We start from the raw sequence: 15,266 nt of genomic DNA on the forward strand, positions 1-15,266 counted from the left end.
GAATTATACAGTATGGAAACAGGACCTTTGGCCTAACTTGTTCATACTGACCAAGATGCCCATCCAAGCCAGTCCCATTTGCCTGCGTTTGGCCCACATCCCTCTAAACCTTTCCCATCCATCTACCTGCCTATTAAGACACGATGCGCTGAATGGCCTGCTCGCCTGCTTCCATTTTTTTGTGGTTGATCTTTTACCTCAGCACCACTTTTCTGCACTGACCGGATATCACTTGATTCCGAAGATTCTCCATCCTCTGGCTGAAGGAAGTTCTCATCTCAGTCCTGAATGGTTGTCTCATTATTTTGAGACTGTGATCCTCAAAGGGAAGTCCTCAATCCCAATCAGGAATCCCCAATCCCTATCCCACTCAAGAATTCTAGAATCCCTACATCAATCAGGAATTCCCAATCAGAAATTCCCAATACCAATCAATACCATGGCCAGGAAAGCTCACCAGCGCCACTACTTCCTCAGGAGGCTGAAGAAATTTGGCATGTCCCCTTTGACACCAACTTTTATCTGGTGCATCACAGCTTGGTATGGCAACTGCTCTGCCCAGGACCACAAGAAACTGCAGAGAGATGTGGACACAGCTCAGCACATCACAGAAACCAGCCTCCGCTCCATGGACTCTTTCTATACCTCTCACTGCCTTGGTGAAGCAGCCAGCATAATCAAAGGCCCACCCACCTGGGTCATTGTCTCGTCTCCCCTCTCCCATCAGGCAGAAGATACAGGAGCCTGAGGGCACATACCACCAGGCTCAAGGACAGCTTCTATCTCACTGTCATAAGACTATTGAACAGTTCCTTTTATGATGAGGTGGATTCTTGACCTCACAATCTACCTTGTTATGACCTTGTACCTTATTGTCGTCCTGCACTGCACTTTCTCTGTAGTTGTAACACTTTACTCTGTATTCTGTTGTTTTTAACCCTGTACTACCTCAATGCACTGTGTAATGAATTGATGTATACCAATGGCATGCAAGACAAGGTTTTCCACTGTACCTCGGTATAAGTGACAATAATAAACCAATACCAATCTGAAATCCCCCATCCTAATCGGAAATTCCTAATCCCTATCCCAATCAAAAATTCCCAATCCTCAATCCCAATAGCAATCTGGAATCCCTAATCTCAATCCTAAATCCTCAACTGAAGTCAGAAATCCTCAATGAGACAAAATACAGTGGAATTGTGAAATTCCCAGAACATTTAAACCCAGAATTCACAAGCAGAAACCAACCCTGCCAAAAATCCTCGAAACCTAGTTCTCCAATCTCCAACCCTAAACTGAACCCCAATCAGGATTTTTAAAAAATACATTTTTCCAGATCTGGGAATTGCTGGCATGGAAATCTCAAATTTCCCTTGAAGGCAGTTGTTTCCCACGCCATTTCTGGTTATTTAGGCGAGGTTGGTAGAATTCTTCCTATGAAAAGGACAACAATGAACCAGATGGGTTTTGTCAATTTACTGTGGTCTTCAAGCCCGTGACTAGTTGTTCCTGGATTCCAGACCGTTAATCAAACTAAATCCCACAATTGTCAGGGTGGGATTTGAATTAATCTCCCTGGATTGTTCACCCAGACCTCTGGAATGACTACTCCAACGAGTTAACCACCGTGGCACCACCCTCCCAATCAGCGCTTCAGTTGGAATCACCCCCTCCCATTGGGAACCCAACAGAAATCAAGATACAAGGCAGCGCTGGAACGTGGCGACTCGTTGCAAGCTGGTCTCCGTAGATCCACTCATTACTCCTATTATAACCATTCTACACTTTTAAATCTAAATTCTTTATTTCTAACAATTACTCTGTAGCTGTGACACTTTATTCCCCATTCTGTTATTGTTTTACCTTGAACTACCTCAATGCACTGTGTAATTAATTAATCTGTATGAACAGCATGCAAGACAAGTTTTTCGGTACAAGTGACAATCATAAACCAATTCCAATTCGTAAACTGAATCCAAAATTCACCGGATCTCCACAAACCCAACTTTTTCCAAACTGAGCTCCAAACTCCGAGTCAGACCCGTTCTGGCCTGGCTGCTGTCTCACCTGACACAGGAGTTCCTGGATGTACTTGGCGCAGACCGGGATGGCGGTGGAATGGAAGAAGCTGAGAATGTGCCGGTACTTCCGAGAGATGGCGGAGTCCCTGCGGGCATCGCAGCACCCAAACGAGGAGTACATGGTGCAGAAGGACAGTGGCTCGGAGGGCTGGAACGGGGGCTTGAAGTCCAGGCACTGGGGGTGGGAAATCGCCGGTTGTACCGAAACCATCAGAAGGAACAGGCTGGCGATGAAGGAGCGGTTCATCCTGTCATGGGATGTCGTTTCAAGCAGGGAAACTAAAGCTTAAAATTCGCCGACTCAGCCTCTCATTTGCCTCTTCTCTCCGTCTCTATTTCTCCCTTTTCCTATCTGCATCTCTCTCTCCCGCTTTTCATTTTTCTCTCCCAGTCTTTTTCTTCCTCTCTCCCTGCTCTCCCCCCTCTGTTTCACTCACAGCCTCTCCCTTTCTCCCCACCACCTTCACAGCCCCTCTCTGTATTTCCCTTCTCTCTCCTTCCTTTTCCCCGTCTTACTTTCTGCCTCTCCCTCCCCCTCAACACCGACTCCTCTCTCACTTTCCCCTCTCTCCCCCGATATCTGCAGGCGCGGAGCTGATCTTTCGGCAGAGGAAGGAGAGAGCGCCGTTTATATCTCCACACAGACACGTGTCTTTCCTTTAATCTGACCCGAGTTCCTCGCCAGCCTGTCAGTGAGAGAAAGGGAATATACTGAAATTGTGAAGGGAGGGGAGGAGAGGAGGGGAGGGGGGAGGAGAGGAGGGGAGGGGGGGGAGGAGGGGAGGCGGGGAGGGGGGAGGAGAGGAGGGGAGGGGGGGAGGGGGGGAGGGGGGGGAGGGGGGGGAGGAGGGGAGGGGAGGAGGGGGGAGGAGGGGAGGGGGGAGAGGAGGGGAGGGGGGGAGAGGAGGGGAGGGGGAGGGGGGAGAGGGGGAGGAGGGGAGGGGAGGGGGGAGGGATGGGGGAGGAGAGAGAGGGGGGAGGGGAGGGAGGGGGAGAGGAGGGGAGGGGGAAGAGGAGGGGAGGGAGGGGAGGGGGAGAGGAGGAGGGGAGGGGAGGGGGAGAGGAGGGGGGAGGGGGGGAGATGGAGGGCAAGAAGGCTGATGAGAGGGTGGAGAGAAAGGAATACAGGGGTGATAGTGGCTGGGGAGGGTTCACAGCCAAACTAAACAGGAAAAAAAGATGGAAGGAAAGTGTAAAACAAAGAAAAAAAAACCATTTGTGAAATCTCAAAACAACTGAAAATAAAGTATACTTAGAATCATAAAATCAATTTAATAAATGTATCAGTTAATTGCACTGTGTGGAGTTTGCACGTTCTCCTCGTGACCGGGTGGGTTTCCCCCGGGTGCTCCGGTTTCCTCCCACATCCCAAAGACGTGCGGAGGTCGGTGGGTTAATTGGCTGCTGCGAAGTGCCCCCGGTGTGTGGTAGAATCTGAGGAGAGTTGGTTACAGGGAAATAAATGGGGGAATGGGATTGCACCGAGAGCTGGCAGGGACTCGATGGGCCAAATGGCCCTTCTTGTATGTCACAAAAACAAACCATGAAGTAGATGAAAATTCTTGCATGGGGAGTAGAGGACTACTAACTGTAAGAGTACAAGTGATTGATACCGATTCCTGCTTTTGAGGAACTTTAGGTCCTAAGTCCCATCTCTCCTTGCCATAACCACTGCAGGAGGTCTCAGCAGAGCTTTGGGGGGGAGAGAAAGGGGGGAGAGGGGAGAAAGAGGGGAGAAAGAGGGGAGAGAAAGGGGGTGGAGAAGGGGAAAGGGAAGCAGAGGGGAGGGGGAGAAAAGGGGGAGGGGAGAGAAAAGGGGGAGGGGAGAGGTAAGGAGGGGAAGGGAAGGGGAGAAGTGGGGGGAGAAGGGGTAAGAAAGGGAGGGGGAAAGTGTAAGGGTGCTTGTCTCCCACATCTCCCCCCACTCACTCGCACTCTCCATAAAACGGGCCCTCTTTTTTAAAATAGAAGGAACAAGCTAGAAGTTTGTCATTAAGAATCGCCATTGCCCTCAGTACCAATCAGCAGCAGGAGATGCTATTCAGCCCACTCTAGCCCGCTCCTAGCTCTTTTAAAAGAGCACTGCAGTTGGTCCCACTTCCATTCTCCTGAGCCTTGCGCTCTCTCTGCTGCCCTGTAAACATTTCCCATTCCTCTGTTTATCCAACTGTGCCCTTGGGAAGCCAGTATTTTGAATTTGCTTTCACTGCATTTCCAGCGCACGTCCTCCCACGTAACAAGCCTGAATTTTAAAACAAAAATACCCCCTCCTCCTCCCACGGCGTTTTGTGTTTAAAATCTGTGGGTGCTGGTGATCGACACTTCTGCCCAGTGGAAACAACTCCCACCTCTCGGGAGTACAGAGCTGAGATAAACAGTGTAACCCTAGACAAAACCACGAGGAATCCCGGAGAGTTCTGAGCTCCGCATCACAGGGAGAGTATTGAGGCCACAGAAAATGATATTCAAGCAGACAAACAGAAAAAAGCTGTAAGTACTCAGCAGGTGAAGCAGTGTCTGTGATAGCAAAACAAAACAAGTTAACTTTTCAGGTCCACAACCTTTTCCCAAAACTGTTTCACCAGGACATCACCATGACTGGCAAAGAGACAAGAGTTAATTTCAACAGCTGAGGTTAACGTTGGCGCGGCTGGTAGAGCTGCTAACTCACAGCTCCAGCGACCCAGTTTCATCCTGACCTCGGGTGCTGTCTGTGTGGCGTTTGCACGTTCTCCTTGTGACCGCGTGGGTTTCCTCCCACCTTCCAAAGACGTGCAGATTGGCAGGGTTAATTGGCTGTAAATTGCCCACAGAGTGGTGAGGAGCAATAAAGTTAGAATGCAAAGCTCTGCAGTTCAGGACATTGATGATACCACACCTGGGTACTGTGTACTGTTTTCGACTTCTTTTAAGCAGAGGTATACTCACAGTATACCAGGCAGTTCCGGGAAGGTTCATTGGACTGACTCCTGGATAAAGGGATCATATTCCACAATCAAAGGTTGGGCAAGTTGGAGATTAAACGAGAAGCAATCTTACAAGTTGAGTTCACTGTCACATGCACAAGTATGGTGAGGTACAGGTACAGTGAAGAACTTACCTTGCAGCAGCATCACAGGCACCGGATGGTGAAGAGGACGTTCCATGACCAAGATGCCATGACTAAGAAAGCTCTCCAGTGCCTCTACTTTCTCAGGAGGCTAAAGTAAACTTGGCATGTCCCTTTTAAATCTCCACTAGTTTTTACAGATGCACCATAGAAAGCATCCTATCTGGATGCATCACGGCTTGGTACGGCAACTGTTCTGCCCGTGGATTTCCGTGATTGTGGACACAGCTCAGCACATCAACAGAAACCAGCCTCCCCTCCATGGACTCTGTCTACACTCTTTCGCTGCCTCGGTAAAGCAGCCAATGTAATCAAAAGACCCTCCCACTCTGGACATTCTCTCTTCTCCCCCCCTCCCATCAGGCAGAAGATACAAAAGCCTGAAAGCACGTACCACCAGGTTCAAGGATGGCTTTCTATCCCGCTGTATTAAGCCGATTGAATGGTCCCCTAGTACAATAAGATGGACTCTTGACCTCACAATCTACCTTGTCATGGCGTGCACTGCATTTCCTCTGTTAATTGTAACACTTTATTCTGCATTCTGTTATTGCTTTTCCCTTGTACTCCCTCGATGCACTGATGTGATGAAATGATCTGTATGATGGCATGCAAAACAAAGTTTTTCACTGTACCTTGGTACATGTGACAATAAAAACTCAATTTACCAATACTCCCTCCTCATGGGAGAATCTAGAACCAGGAAGACACAGCTTCAGATCAAACATAGAACATAGAACAATACAGCACAGTACAGGCCCTTCTGACCCACATGTTGTGCCGACATTTTATCCTGCTCTAAGATCTATCTAATCCTTCCCTCCCACATAACTCCCCATTTCTCTATCATTAATGTGTCAATCTAAGTCTCTTAAATGTCCGTAATGTATCAGCCCCCACAACCTCTGCAGGTAGTGCGTTCCATGCACCCACCACTCTCCTGTGTAAAAAACTTACTCCTGACATCCCCCTTATACCTTCCTCCAATCACCTTAAAATTATACCCCTCATGTTAGCCATTGTCGCCCTGGGAAAATGTCTCTGACTGTCCAGTTGATCTATGCCTCATCATCTTGTACACCTCTATCAAATCACCTCTCATCCTCCTTCTCTTCAAAGAGAAAAGCCCTAACTGACTCAACCTATCCTCATAAGACATGCTCTCCAATCCAGGCAGCATCCTGGTAAGTCTCCTCTGCACCCTCTCTAAAGCTTCCGCATCTCCTATAATTAGGTGACCAGAACTGAACACAATACTCCAAGTGTGGACTAACTAGAGTTCTATAGAGCTGCAACATCACCTCATGGCTCTTGAACTCAATACCCCCGACTAATGAAGGCCAACACACCATACACCTTCTTAACAACCCTATCGACCTGTGGGGCAACCTTGAGGGATCTATGGACGTGGACCCCATGATCCCTCTGTTCCTCCACGCTGCTAAGAGTCCTGCCATTAACCTTGTATTCTGCCTTCAAATTCGATCTCCTGAAGTGTATCACTTCACACATCCGGGTTGAACTCCATCTGCCACTTCTCATTAAGGGGTCATCATTTCAGACAGAGATGAGGAGAAGTTTCTCTCTAAGGCTGAAGAATCTTAGAATTCTCTCTGTCAGAGAGTTGTGGAGACGGAGTCACTGAATATATTCAGCACCGAGGTGGACCAAGTTTTGAACTCTGGGGGTGGGGGTCGAGGGTTACGGGAACAGGTGGGGAAGTAGAGCTGACATCAGAGCAACTGCAATCCTCACTGAACACGGAGCAGACTCGAGGGCCGAGTGGTCTACACTTGCTCCTCTCCTCTTTTCCTTTGCATCACTCATTGCAAGAGACTCAGTCTCGGTAGGGGAGGGGGTCTTGGGCATCGAGAGCCAGCACAGAAACATTCTGATCAAAGGTCATTGCCCTGAAATGTTAAATCTACCCCACCTTTTCACCAGTGTTTCACCGGTAGTGTAGCGGTTAGTGTAACGCTTTAACAGCGCCAGAGACCCGGGTTCAATTCCCGCCGCTGTCTGTGAGGAGTTTGTACGTTCTCCCCGTGTCTGCGTGGGTTTCCTCTGGGTGCTCTGGTTTCCTCCCACATTCCAAAGACGTACGGGTTAGGAAGTTGTGGGCGTGCTATGTTGGCGCTGGAAGCGTGGCAGCATTTGCAGGCTGCCCACTTGAGCACTCTACACAAAAGATGCATTTCACTGTGTGTTTTCGATGTACATGTGACTAATAAAGATACATCTCCAGCATTTTGCTTTGGAGCAACAAACAATCTGCTGGAGGAACTCAGCGGGTCGAGCAGCATCTGTGGGGGAGGGGGGAAGGAATTGTCAATGTTTGGGTTGAAACCCTGCATCAGGACTCAAAACATTGAAAAATTTCTTCCCCCCTTCCCGCCCCCCCCCCCCCCCCCCACAGATGCTGCTTGACTCGCTGAGTTCCTCCAGCAGATTTTGTGTTGCTCCAGATTCCAGTTTCTGCAGTCCTCTCGTGTCTCCGTTTTGCTTTGGAGAGCTGGGCAGGGAGAGGGTTAATGGGCAGCAGCAGTGACTCAGTAGCAGGGAATGAAGAGGAGCTGACATGTTTGTTGAAAGGGAACTTGCAGTCAGACGACTGCTTGTCACAGCTTCATAAAACCCCGGAATGCTTTTGTCTTCCAAATCTTTGGTGGTAACCGGGGCGGTGATGTAACAGATGGGGCTGAATTTGAGGGTCCCTCTAGGCAGTCCAGGGTCCAGATTGACCCTCTCAGTGGTGTACAGGGAATGCTGCCCTGTCATCTTCTGTAATAGGGCACTGATCCAACCAGTCCTCTCAGGTGGAGGGCAAAAATGTCACAGTGCTTATTGGGAACAGAATGGGAGAATTGTCCCAGAGCCCATCACTGACAGTGGCAAGGGCAGTCAGCAGTTTTGGGATCTGCCTGTGCGCACATCAGATTACAACGTACAGCGAGGCTGTGGAAGGTGCTGTGGGGAGTGGACCTTCTGTTCCTGCGTGGCTTTGATCTGCAGGGTCTGCTCCGTCCCACCACACCTCACGTTCACCTCCCTGACACACAACCCCCTCCCCACAATCCCCCCGCTCCCCACGCCCACCTCCCTCACCTCGTCACTCACACCTCCCCCTCACCCCACGGACTTGGCAAGGGGACCTTGCCCAGTCTGCTGGGAATCCCGCAGACCAAAGTCACCATGCTGCATCACGTTGCCCACTATCTCTAGCTGTTGGTGCGGCCCCTGGCACTGAATGAACAGACCCTCTGTATGAACCTTGGGCAGCGGCTTGGCAGGATCTGGCATCAAATGGCTTCAGCGAATATATTGAAACACTTATTTTCTCTGCTGTATCTGGTATCAGCGGGATGCAGGAGTGGAAGGTGGGAGGGGGAGAGGGGGTGAAGGAGGGGGAAGGGGTGCAGGGGAGAGAGAAATGGGGGAAGGTGAAAGGGGAGGGAGAGTGAGTAGGGGAGGGGGAGCTGAGAGGGGGAGAGGATGGATGAGGGTAGGGGATGAGGGTGAGGGACGAGGGGGGAGGGGAGGGAGTGCGTGGTAGGGCGGAGGGAGAGGAGAGGGGTGGGGAGGCGAGAGGGAGGGGAGGGGAAGGGGAGGGAAGAGGGAGGGGAGGAGAGTGGAAGGGAAGGGAAGGGGGGGAAGAGGAGGGGAGAGGGGAGGGAAGAGGGGGAAAAGCGGGGAGAAGAGTGGGGGAAGGGGAGACGTAGAGACAATAAAGAGGAGGGAAGAGGATACGGGGAGAGAAGAACACGAGGAGGAAATGGGATCAGGAGGAGGCCACCCGGCCCCTCAAACCTGCCCCACCAGTAAATATGATCAGGGCTGCTCTGCCCCAGGTCTCATCTCCTCTTCTGTGCTAGTTCCCACAGCCCTTGATTCCCCGATTCTTTTAAAAATTTATTGACAACCCCTTTAGAGGGGTGGGGGGGGGTGGGGAACACTGCCTTGCACCCTTTCCATCACTGAAAGTGTTTGGGGAAACAAAGTCTCCCCTCAGTTACGAGGCTGGGCCCTTTAACAACCGGCTGACTCTTCAGGAGACTTGTTTGAAGAGTGACTGGTGCAGAGCGAGGAGTTTCCACTGGGGCTGTGGACACACAGCTTCAGGTACTGGGGATTCTGCCAACACCAAGTCAGGCCTTCCCCTTGCGGCTCAGCTGTCCCCGCGGTCAGACTTGTTCCAGTAAGGAGCTGGATTGTAGCAGGAGAGAGAACCGTCAGTGACCTCCTGCAGTCCTACCTTCCTCTCTCAGGGGCCATACTTCACCCCCATCCACCTTTCATGTGTTCTGGCTGACTTCCCACCTTCTGTAACCTGAGCTCTCCCAGATCCCACTCCCCACGACTTACCTCGAGTTCATTTTACCTCTGACCTACACAGGCATCTGTTGAGGGAAATTTCTTCTGAATCTAACCTGTACTCTCTCTGCCATGGGAGTGTGTGATGGGGACAGTGTGGAGGGAGCTTCACTCTGTGTCTAACCCTGGGGTGTGTGTGATGGGACAGTGTGGAGGGAGCTTCACTCTGTGTCTAACCCTGGGAGTGTGTGATGGGACAGTGTGGAGGGAGCTTCACTCTGTGTCTAACCCTGGGAGTGTGTGATGGGACAGTGTGGAGGGAGCTTCACTCTGTGTCTAACCCTGGGAGTGTGTGATGGGACAGTGTGGAGGGAGCTTTACTCTGTGTCTAACCCTGGGAGTGTGTGATGGGACAGTGTGGAGGAGCTTCACTCTGTGTCTAACCCTGGGGGTGTGTGATGGGGCGGCATAGAGGGAGGTTCACCCTGAGTCTGACCTTGAGAGTGTGTGATGGGACAGTGTGGAGGGAGCTTCATACTGTATCTAACCCTGGGGTGTGTGATGGGGCAGTGTGGAGGGAGCTTCCCTCTAACCCTGGGAATGTGTGGTGGGACAGTGTAGAGGGACTTTCACTACGTGTCTGACCCCGGGAGTGTGTGATGGGACAGTGTAGAGGGAGCTTCACTCTGTCCTAGGAGTGTTTGAATTAAACTGATAGGTTATCCTTTGATCAGCCTGCCTCAGCACTGTCCCCTGAAGGCCACTCAGCAAGGTGCAGTCCCACACACTGCAACCGGAAGCAATATCGGGAATAAGGCTCTGGAAAACTGTCGGCTGTAGCCTGAAGCTGCTACCTCAGGAAGACCCGTCGCAGGGAGCACCACCCTGTAAATCACAGCTGCAGGAAGCAATGCAGCAACATCCCGAAGGTTTCAAACAAGCTGCTGGAGGAACTCAGCAGGTCCAACATCTGTGGGGGGGAGGAATTGTCAACGTTTCAGGTCAAACCCCTGGATCAGGACTGACAGCGGAGAGGGGTGATCGTTGGCAGAGAGAAAGGGGGAGGGATGAAACAGGGGCCAGAGGTGATTGGTGGACCGAGGAGGGGTGACAGATGCCGGGTAGATGGAGCAGGTGTAGGGGAGGGGAAGGTGAAGGTGGAGACAGCTAGGAAGGTGATAAGCAGGAACCACAAAAGCTACCGGTGCTGGATGAGTCCAGGTGAAGGGATCTTGACCCGAAACGTCGACCGTCCATTCCCCTCCACAGATGCTGCCTGACCCACTAAGGTCCTCCAGCACTTTGTGTGTTGCTCCAGATTCCAGCAACTTCCGTCTCTTGTGACTACCTGTGCCAGATTCTGATACAGTAAGGAAGGTGATAGTGGGAGAGGTGAAGGGCAGATCGAACCAGATTGGGAGGGGGCGGGGTGGTCGGTGGGTAGAATGTAAATTTGTCTGGCAGTGTCTCTCCAAACCACAACCTAGAGACCTGGGGAGCTGAGGAGCAACACTCCTGCTGATCACACAGCCCAATAAACCCACGAGTGACTCAAACATGGGCAGATAAGGTGCAATATCCCATCATCGAACTCCAGAGCTTTGCATTCTGATACCGATTGCTTCACTCAGAAATCTGCGTTTAAGCGACCTTGATGTGTATCACATTTCAATAAATATCCCATGATTTAAATGATTTTGGTGTTGACAGAAACAACTTCTCGAACTAGCAGCAGCAGAGACTGGGAGGAAACCAACGATGGTTCAGTGGCTTAAAAATCAAAAAAACCTGCAGAATGCTGGAAATCTGAAATTAAAAATACAGAAAATGCTAGAAATACCCAGCAGGTCAGGTAGCATCAGTGGAAAGAGAAATAGTCAAGATTTTGGGTCCTGGATCCTTGTCAGAACTGGGAAATGAGAGGAAACAAGTTAGTCTTCAAGAGGCGGTGCCTCAAGAAGGTGGCATCCATCACTGAGGACCTTCACCACCCGGGACATGCCCTCTTCTCATTACTACATCGGGGAGGAGGTTACAGGAGCCTGAAGACCCACACTCAACGATTCAGGAACAGCTTCTTCCCTCCGCCATCAGATTTCTCGAACAGTCCATGAATACGACCTCGTTATTAAACTAATATGGCAGGGCGATTGGAATCCATGCAGACAGACAGAGGCAAGCAAAGCAGAGACCAGAGCAAAAGTTAGAAAAAAGAAAAGAATGGAGTACAGAAAAAGTCAAATGCAAAGAACAACAAAGGTTACCAGATTCTAAAAGGACAATGAGTGTAAGGGCACTTTATCCGAATGCCCCCATAGTATTTGAAACAAGGTCAGTGAACTTGTGGCACAAATCAGTACAAAGGGGGATGATTTAGTGGCCATTACAGAAACGTGGTTGCAGGGTGGAGATGATTGGGAATTAAATATCCAAGGGTATCATTAATACGGAAGGATAGGCAGGAAGGTAAGGGAGGTGGGGTAGTGCTCTTAATTAGGAATGAGATCAGGGCAATAGTGAGAGACAATATAAGATCTAAGGAGCAGAATGTTGAGTCCATCTGGGTAGAGATTAGGAATAGTAAAGGGAAAAAGTTACTGGTGGGAGTTGTCTATGGGCCTCTGAATAATAACATTACAGTGGCACAGGCAATAAACCAAGAAATATCTGATGTATGTAAGAATGGAACGGCAGTTGTCATGGGGGACTTTAACTTCCACATAGATTGGGCGAATCAAGTTGGTTGAGGCAGTCTTGAGGAGGACTTCACAGAATGCATCTGTGATAGCTTTCTTGATCAGAGCGTTAGTGAACCTACAAGGGAAAATGTTATCTTAGGTCTGGTCCTGTGCAACGAGACAGGTCAATTTAATGATCTTGTAGCTGGGGATCCTCTTGGAAAGAGTGATCACAGTATGATTGAATTTCTCATACAAATGGAGGGTGCAATAGTTCGATCTAAAACCAGTATATTATGCCTAAACAAGGGAGACTACAACGGGATGAGGGAGGAGACTGGGAACACAGGCTATATGGTGGGACAGTTGAGGAACAGTGGAAGACTTTCAAAGAGATTTTTCACGGTGTTCAACAAAAGTATATTCCTGTTAAAAGCAAGGACAGTAAGGGTGGGGAGAGCCAGCCTTGGATAACTAAGGAAATAAAAGAAGGCATCAAGCTAAAAGCTCATGCATACAAAGTCACCAGGAATAGTGGGAAACTGGAAGACTGGGAAAATTTTAAGAAGTAACAAAGAACCGCTAGGCAAGCAATAAGGGAAGATAGATTATGAAAGTAAACTAGCACAAAATGTAAAAGCAGATAGTAAAAGTTTATATAATTATATAAAGCGGAAGAGGTTGGCGAAAGTGAATGTAGGTCCCTTGGAAGATGAGAAGGGGGAATTAATATTGGGTAATGTGGAAATGGCCGAGGCCATGAACGACTATTTTGTGTCAGTCTTCACGGTGGAGAATATATTGGCTTTAGAGGTGGTGCAGAGGAGGTTCACCAGGTTGATTTTGGGGATGAGGGTGTTAGCCCATGAGGAGAGATTGAGTCGCCTGGGACTAAAATCACTGGAATTCAGAAGAATGAGAGGGGATCTTATAGAAACATAAAATTATGGAAGGGAGAGATAAGATCGAGACAGGAAGGTTGTTTCCACTGGTAGGTGAGACTAGAACTAGGGGACATAGCCTCAAGATTTGGGGGAATAGATTTAGGATGGAGATGAGGAGAAACTGCTTTTCCCCCAGAGTAGTGAATCTGCGGAATTCTCTGCCCAGGGAAGCAGTGAAGGCTACCTCATTAAATATAAGACTGTTAGATTTTTGCACAGTAGGGGAATTAAGGGTTATGGGGAAAGGCAGGTAGGTGGAGCTGAGTCCACGGCCGGATCAGCCATGATCTTATTGAATGGTGGAGCAGGCTCGATGGGCCAGATGGTCTACTCCTGCTCTTATTTCTTATGTGCTTATTCCTCTTTTTTTGCACTATTTATTTTGTAATTTATAGTATCTTAACATCTTTGCACTGCCTTGCTGCAGCAAAACAACAAATTTCACATCATAAGATGGTGATAATAAACCTGATTCTGAGTTTTGAGTGGCAGGGAAGGTGCGGAGATGGGTAGAACAGAGGAAATATCTCTGATAGGGTGAGACCAGATGACTTAACATGGCAGTTAAGTAGCAAGGATAGATCAGATTAAGCTTCTCTGTCTGGTGAACACACTTACCTCTGATTCAGGAGGCTGCAGGTTGAAGCAACTTGGTGCTTCAGATTGAGGTCGATGCTCTACTGCTCTCCTCTCCATCGCCCAGCGGAGATGCCCATGTTCGATCCCAGGATACCATGCTGAAGAGGAACTCCCATGTTGAGACAATGATGTTGTAGCATCATGTACGGCTCTTCACCAAAACAACACCACAGGATCTTGGATCAGGGCTTGATTTTACATCTCACATCAAGTTCAGTATGTCCAACAGTGCAGCACTCCCTCAGCGCAGTGCTCCCTCTGGTGTGGCGCTCTCCTGGTGTGGTACTTCCTCCATATGGCACTCCCTCAGCGCAGTGCTCCCTCTGGTGCAGCGCTCTCCTGGTGTGGTACTCCCTCCGTATGGCACTCCCTCTGCATGGCGTTCCCTCATTGTGGCACTCCCATCAGAGTACCGCCTATTGAATCACAACCAACATGTGCACAGACACCAACATTACCTTCCCACTCCACTAACACACAGAAAGGGGCTCCTCAGCCCACTGAGTCCATCTCACCCGACAAACACCCACTTCCACCAATCCCATTTTATTCTCCCCACATTCCCGTCAACTCCCCCCTGATTCCACCCCTCACCTCTGCAGCAGGGGGAATTTACATCCACCAATTAACCCGCCAACCCGCACATCCTTGGGATGTGGGGGGAATCCGGAGCACCCGGGGGAAACCCACGCAGTCACAGGGAGAACATGCAAACTCCACACAGACAGCACCAGAGGTCAGGTTTGAACTGGGGTTACTGGAGTTGTGGGGCACCAGTGTACACCACCATTCTGGAGATCTGCTCAGGTTTAAGATATAAACATGACCTGACCACTGGCAACTCCCCTGCACCCAAGGATGTAATTATTTCCTGAACCTTGCAGCCTAATGGCATGAACAATGAATTCTCCCACACCCCTTCCCCACACATCATGCTTCTTCTCTTCTTCCCTCTCCTAGCCTCTCTCTCTTTTTTCTACCCCCCCCTTTTTCTCCTCCTTACCTTTGACCCATCCCCCAATGGGTCTGCTCTCCCCTCCTCCCCCACACCTGCCGATCACTATCTCTCACCTGCATCTACCTATCACCACCCTGTGCCCACCCCACCTCCCCTCTTTTGTCCACCCATTACTGCTCTGCTTTTCCCTCCGATATATTGGGCTTCCCCTTTTCCTATCTTCAGTCCTGAAGAAGGGTCCTGACCCGAAATGTTGACCGCCTGCTTTTCTCCACGGATGCTGCCTGGCCTGCTGAGTTCCTCCAACATCAGAGTGTTTTTCATTTTTTTCCTGATCTGCCTATGCCCGTGACTTTGAGAATCTCAAACAGGCTGTTGACTTGTTTCAGGATGAAGAACCTGCCATTATTCTGGAACAGAGGAGAAATCATCCAGACCTGGAATGTACCAAACCATGCTGAGCCTCCTGATCCAAAGCCAATGCTTTATCTGTGCCGCTGCAGGTAGTGCAGATGCCTCACAGTTCCAGTGACCAAGTTCGAT

At 49.7% G+C, this 15,266-nt stretch overlaps 1 protein-coding gene across 7 annotated transcripts in view; it reads right to left on the minus strand.

Annotated features, from left to right (window-relative positions):
* LOC127586296 (HHIP-like protein 2) overlaps positions 1–15,266 on the minus strand; it is a 90,079-nt gene that overhangs the window by 49,493 nt on the left and 25,320 nt on the right. The window contains exon 1 of one of the 7 annotated variants that reach the window (XM_052044113.1): positions 2,071–2,687. The exons of the other annotated variants lie outside the window; for them this stretch is intronic. Coding sequence (XP_051900073.1) covers positions 2,071–2,331 — 261 coding nt within the window. The 5' untranslated portion in view covers positions 2,332–2,687. Of the gene's footprint in view, positions 1–2,070; positions 2,688–15,266 lie in introns of those variants that run through there. 7 annotated transcript variants of the gene reach the window in all.

Source organism: Pristis pectinata, chromosome 35 (assembly GCF_009764475.1).
Source record: "Pristis pectinata isolate sPriPec2 chromosome 35, sPriPec2.1.pri, whole genome shotgun sequence".
Classification (NCBI taxonomy): Eukaryota; Metazoa; Chordata; class Chondrichthyes; order Rhinopristiformes; family Pristidae; genus Pristis; species Pristis pectinata.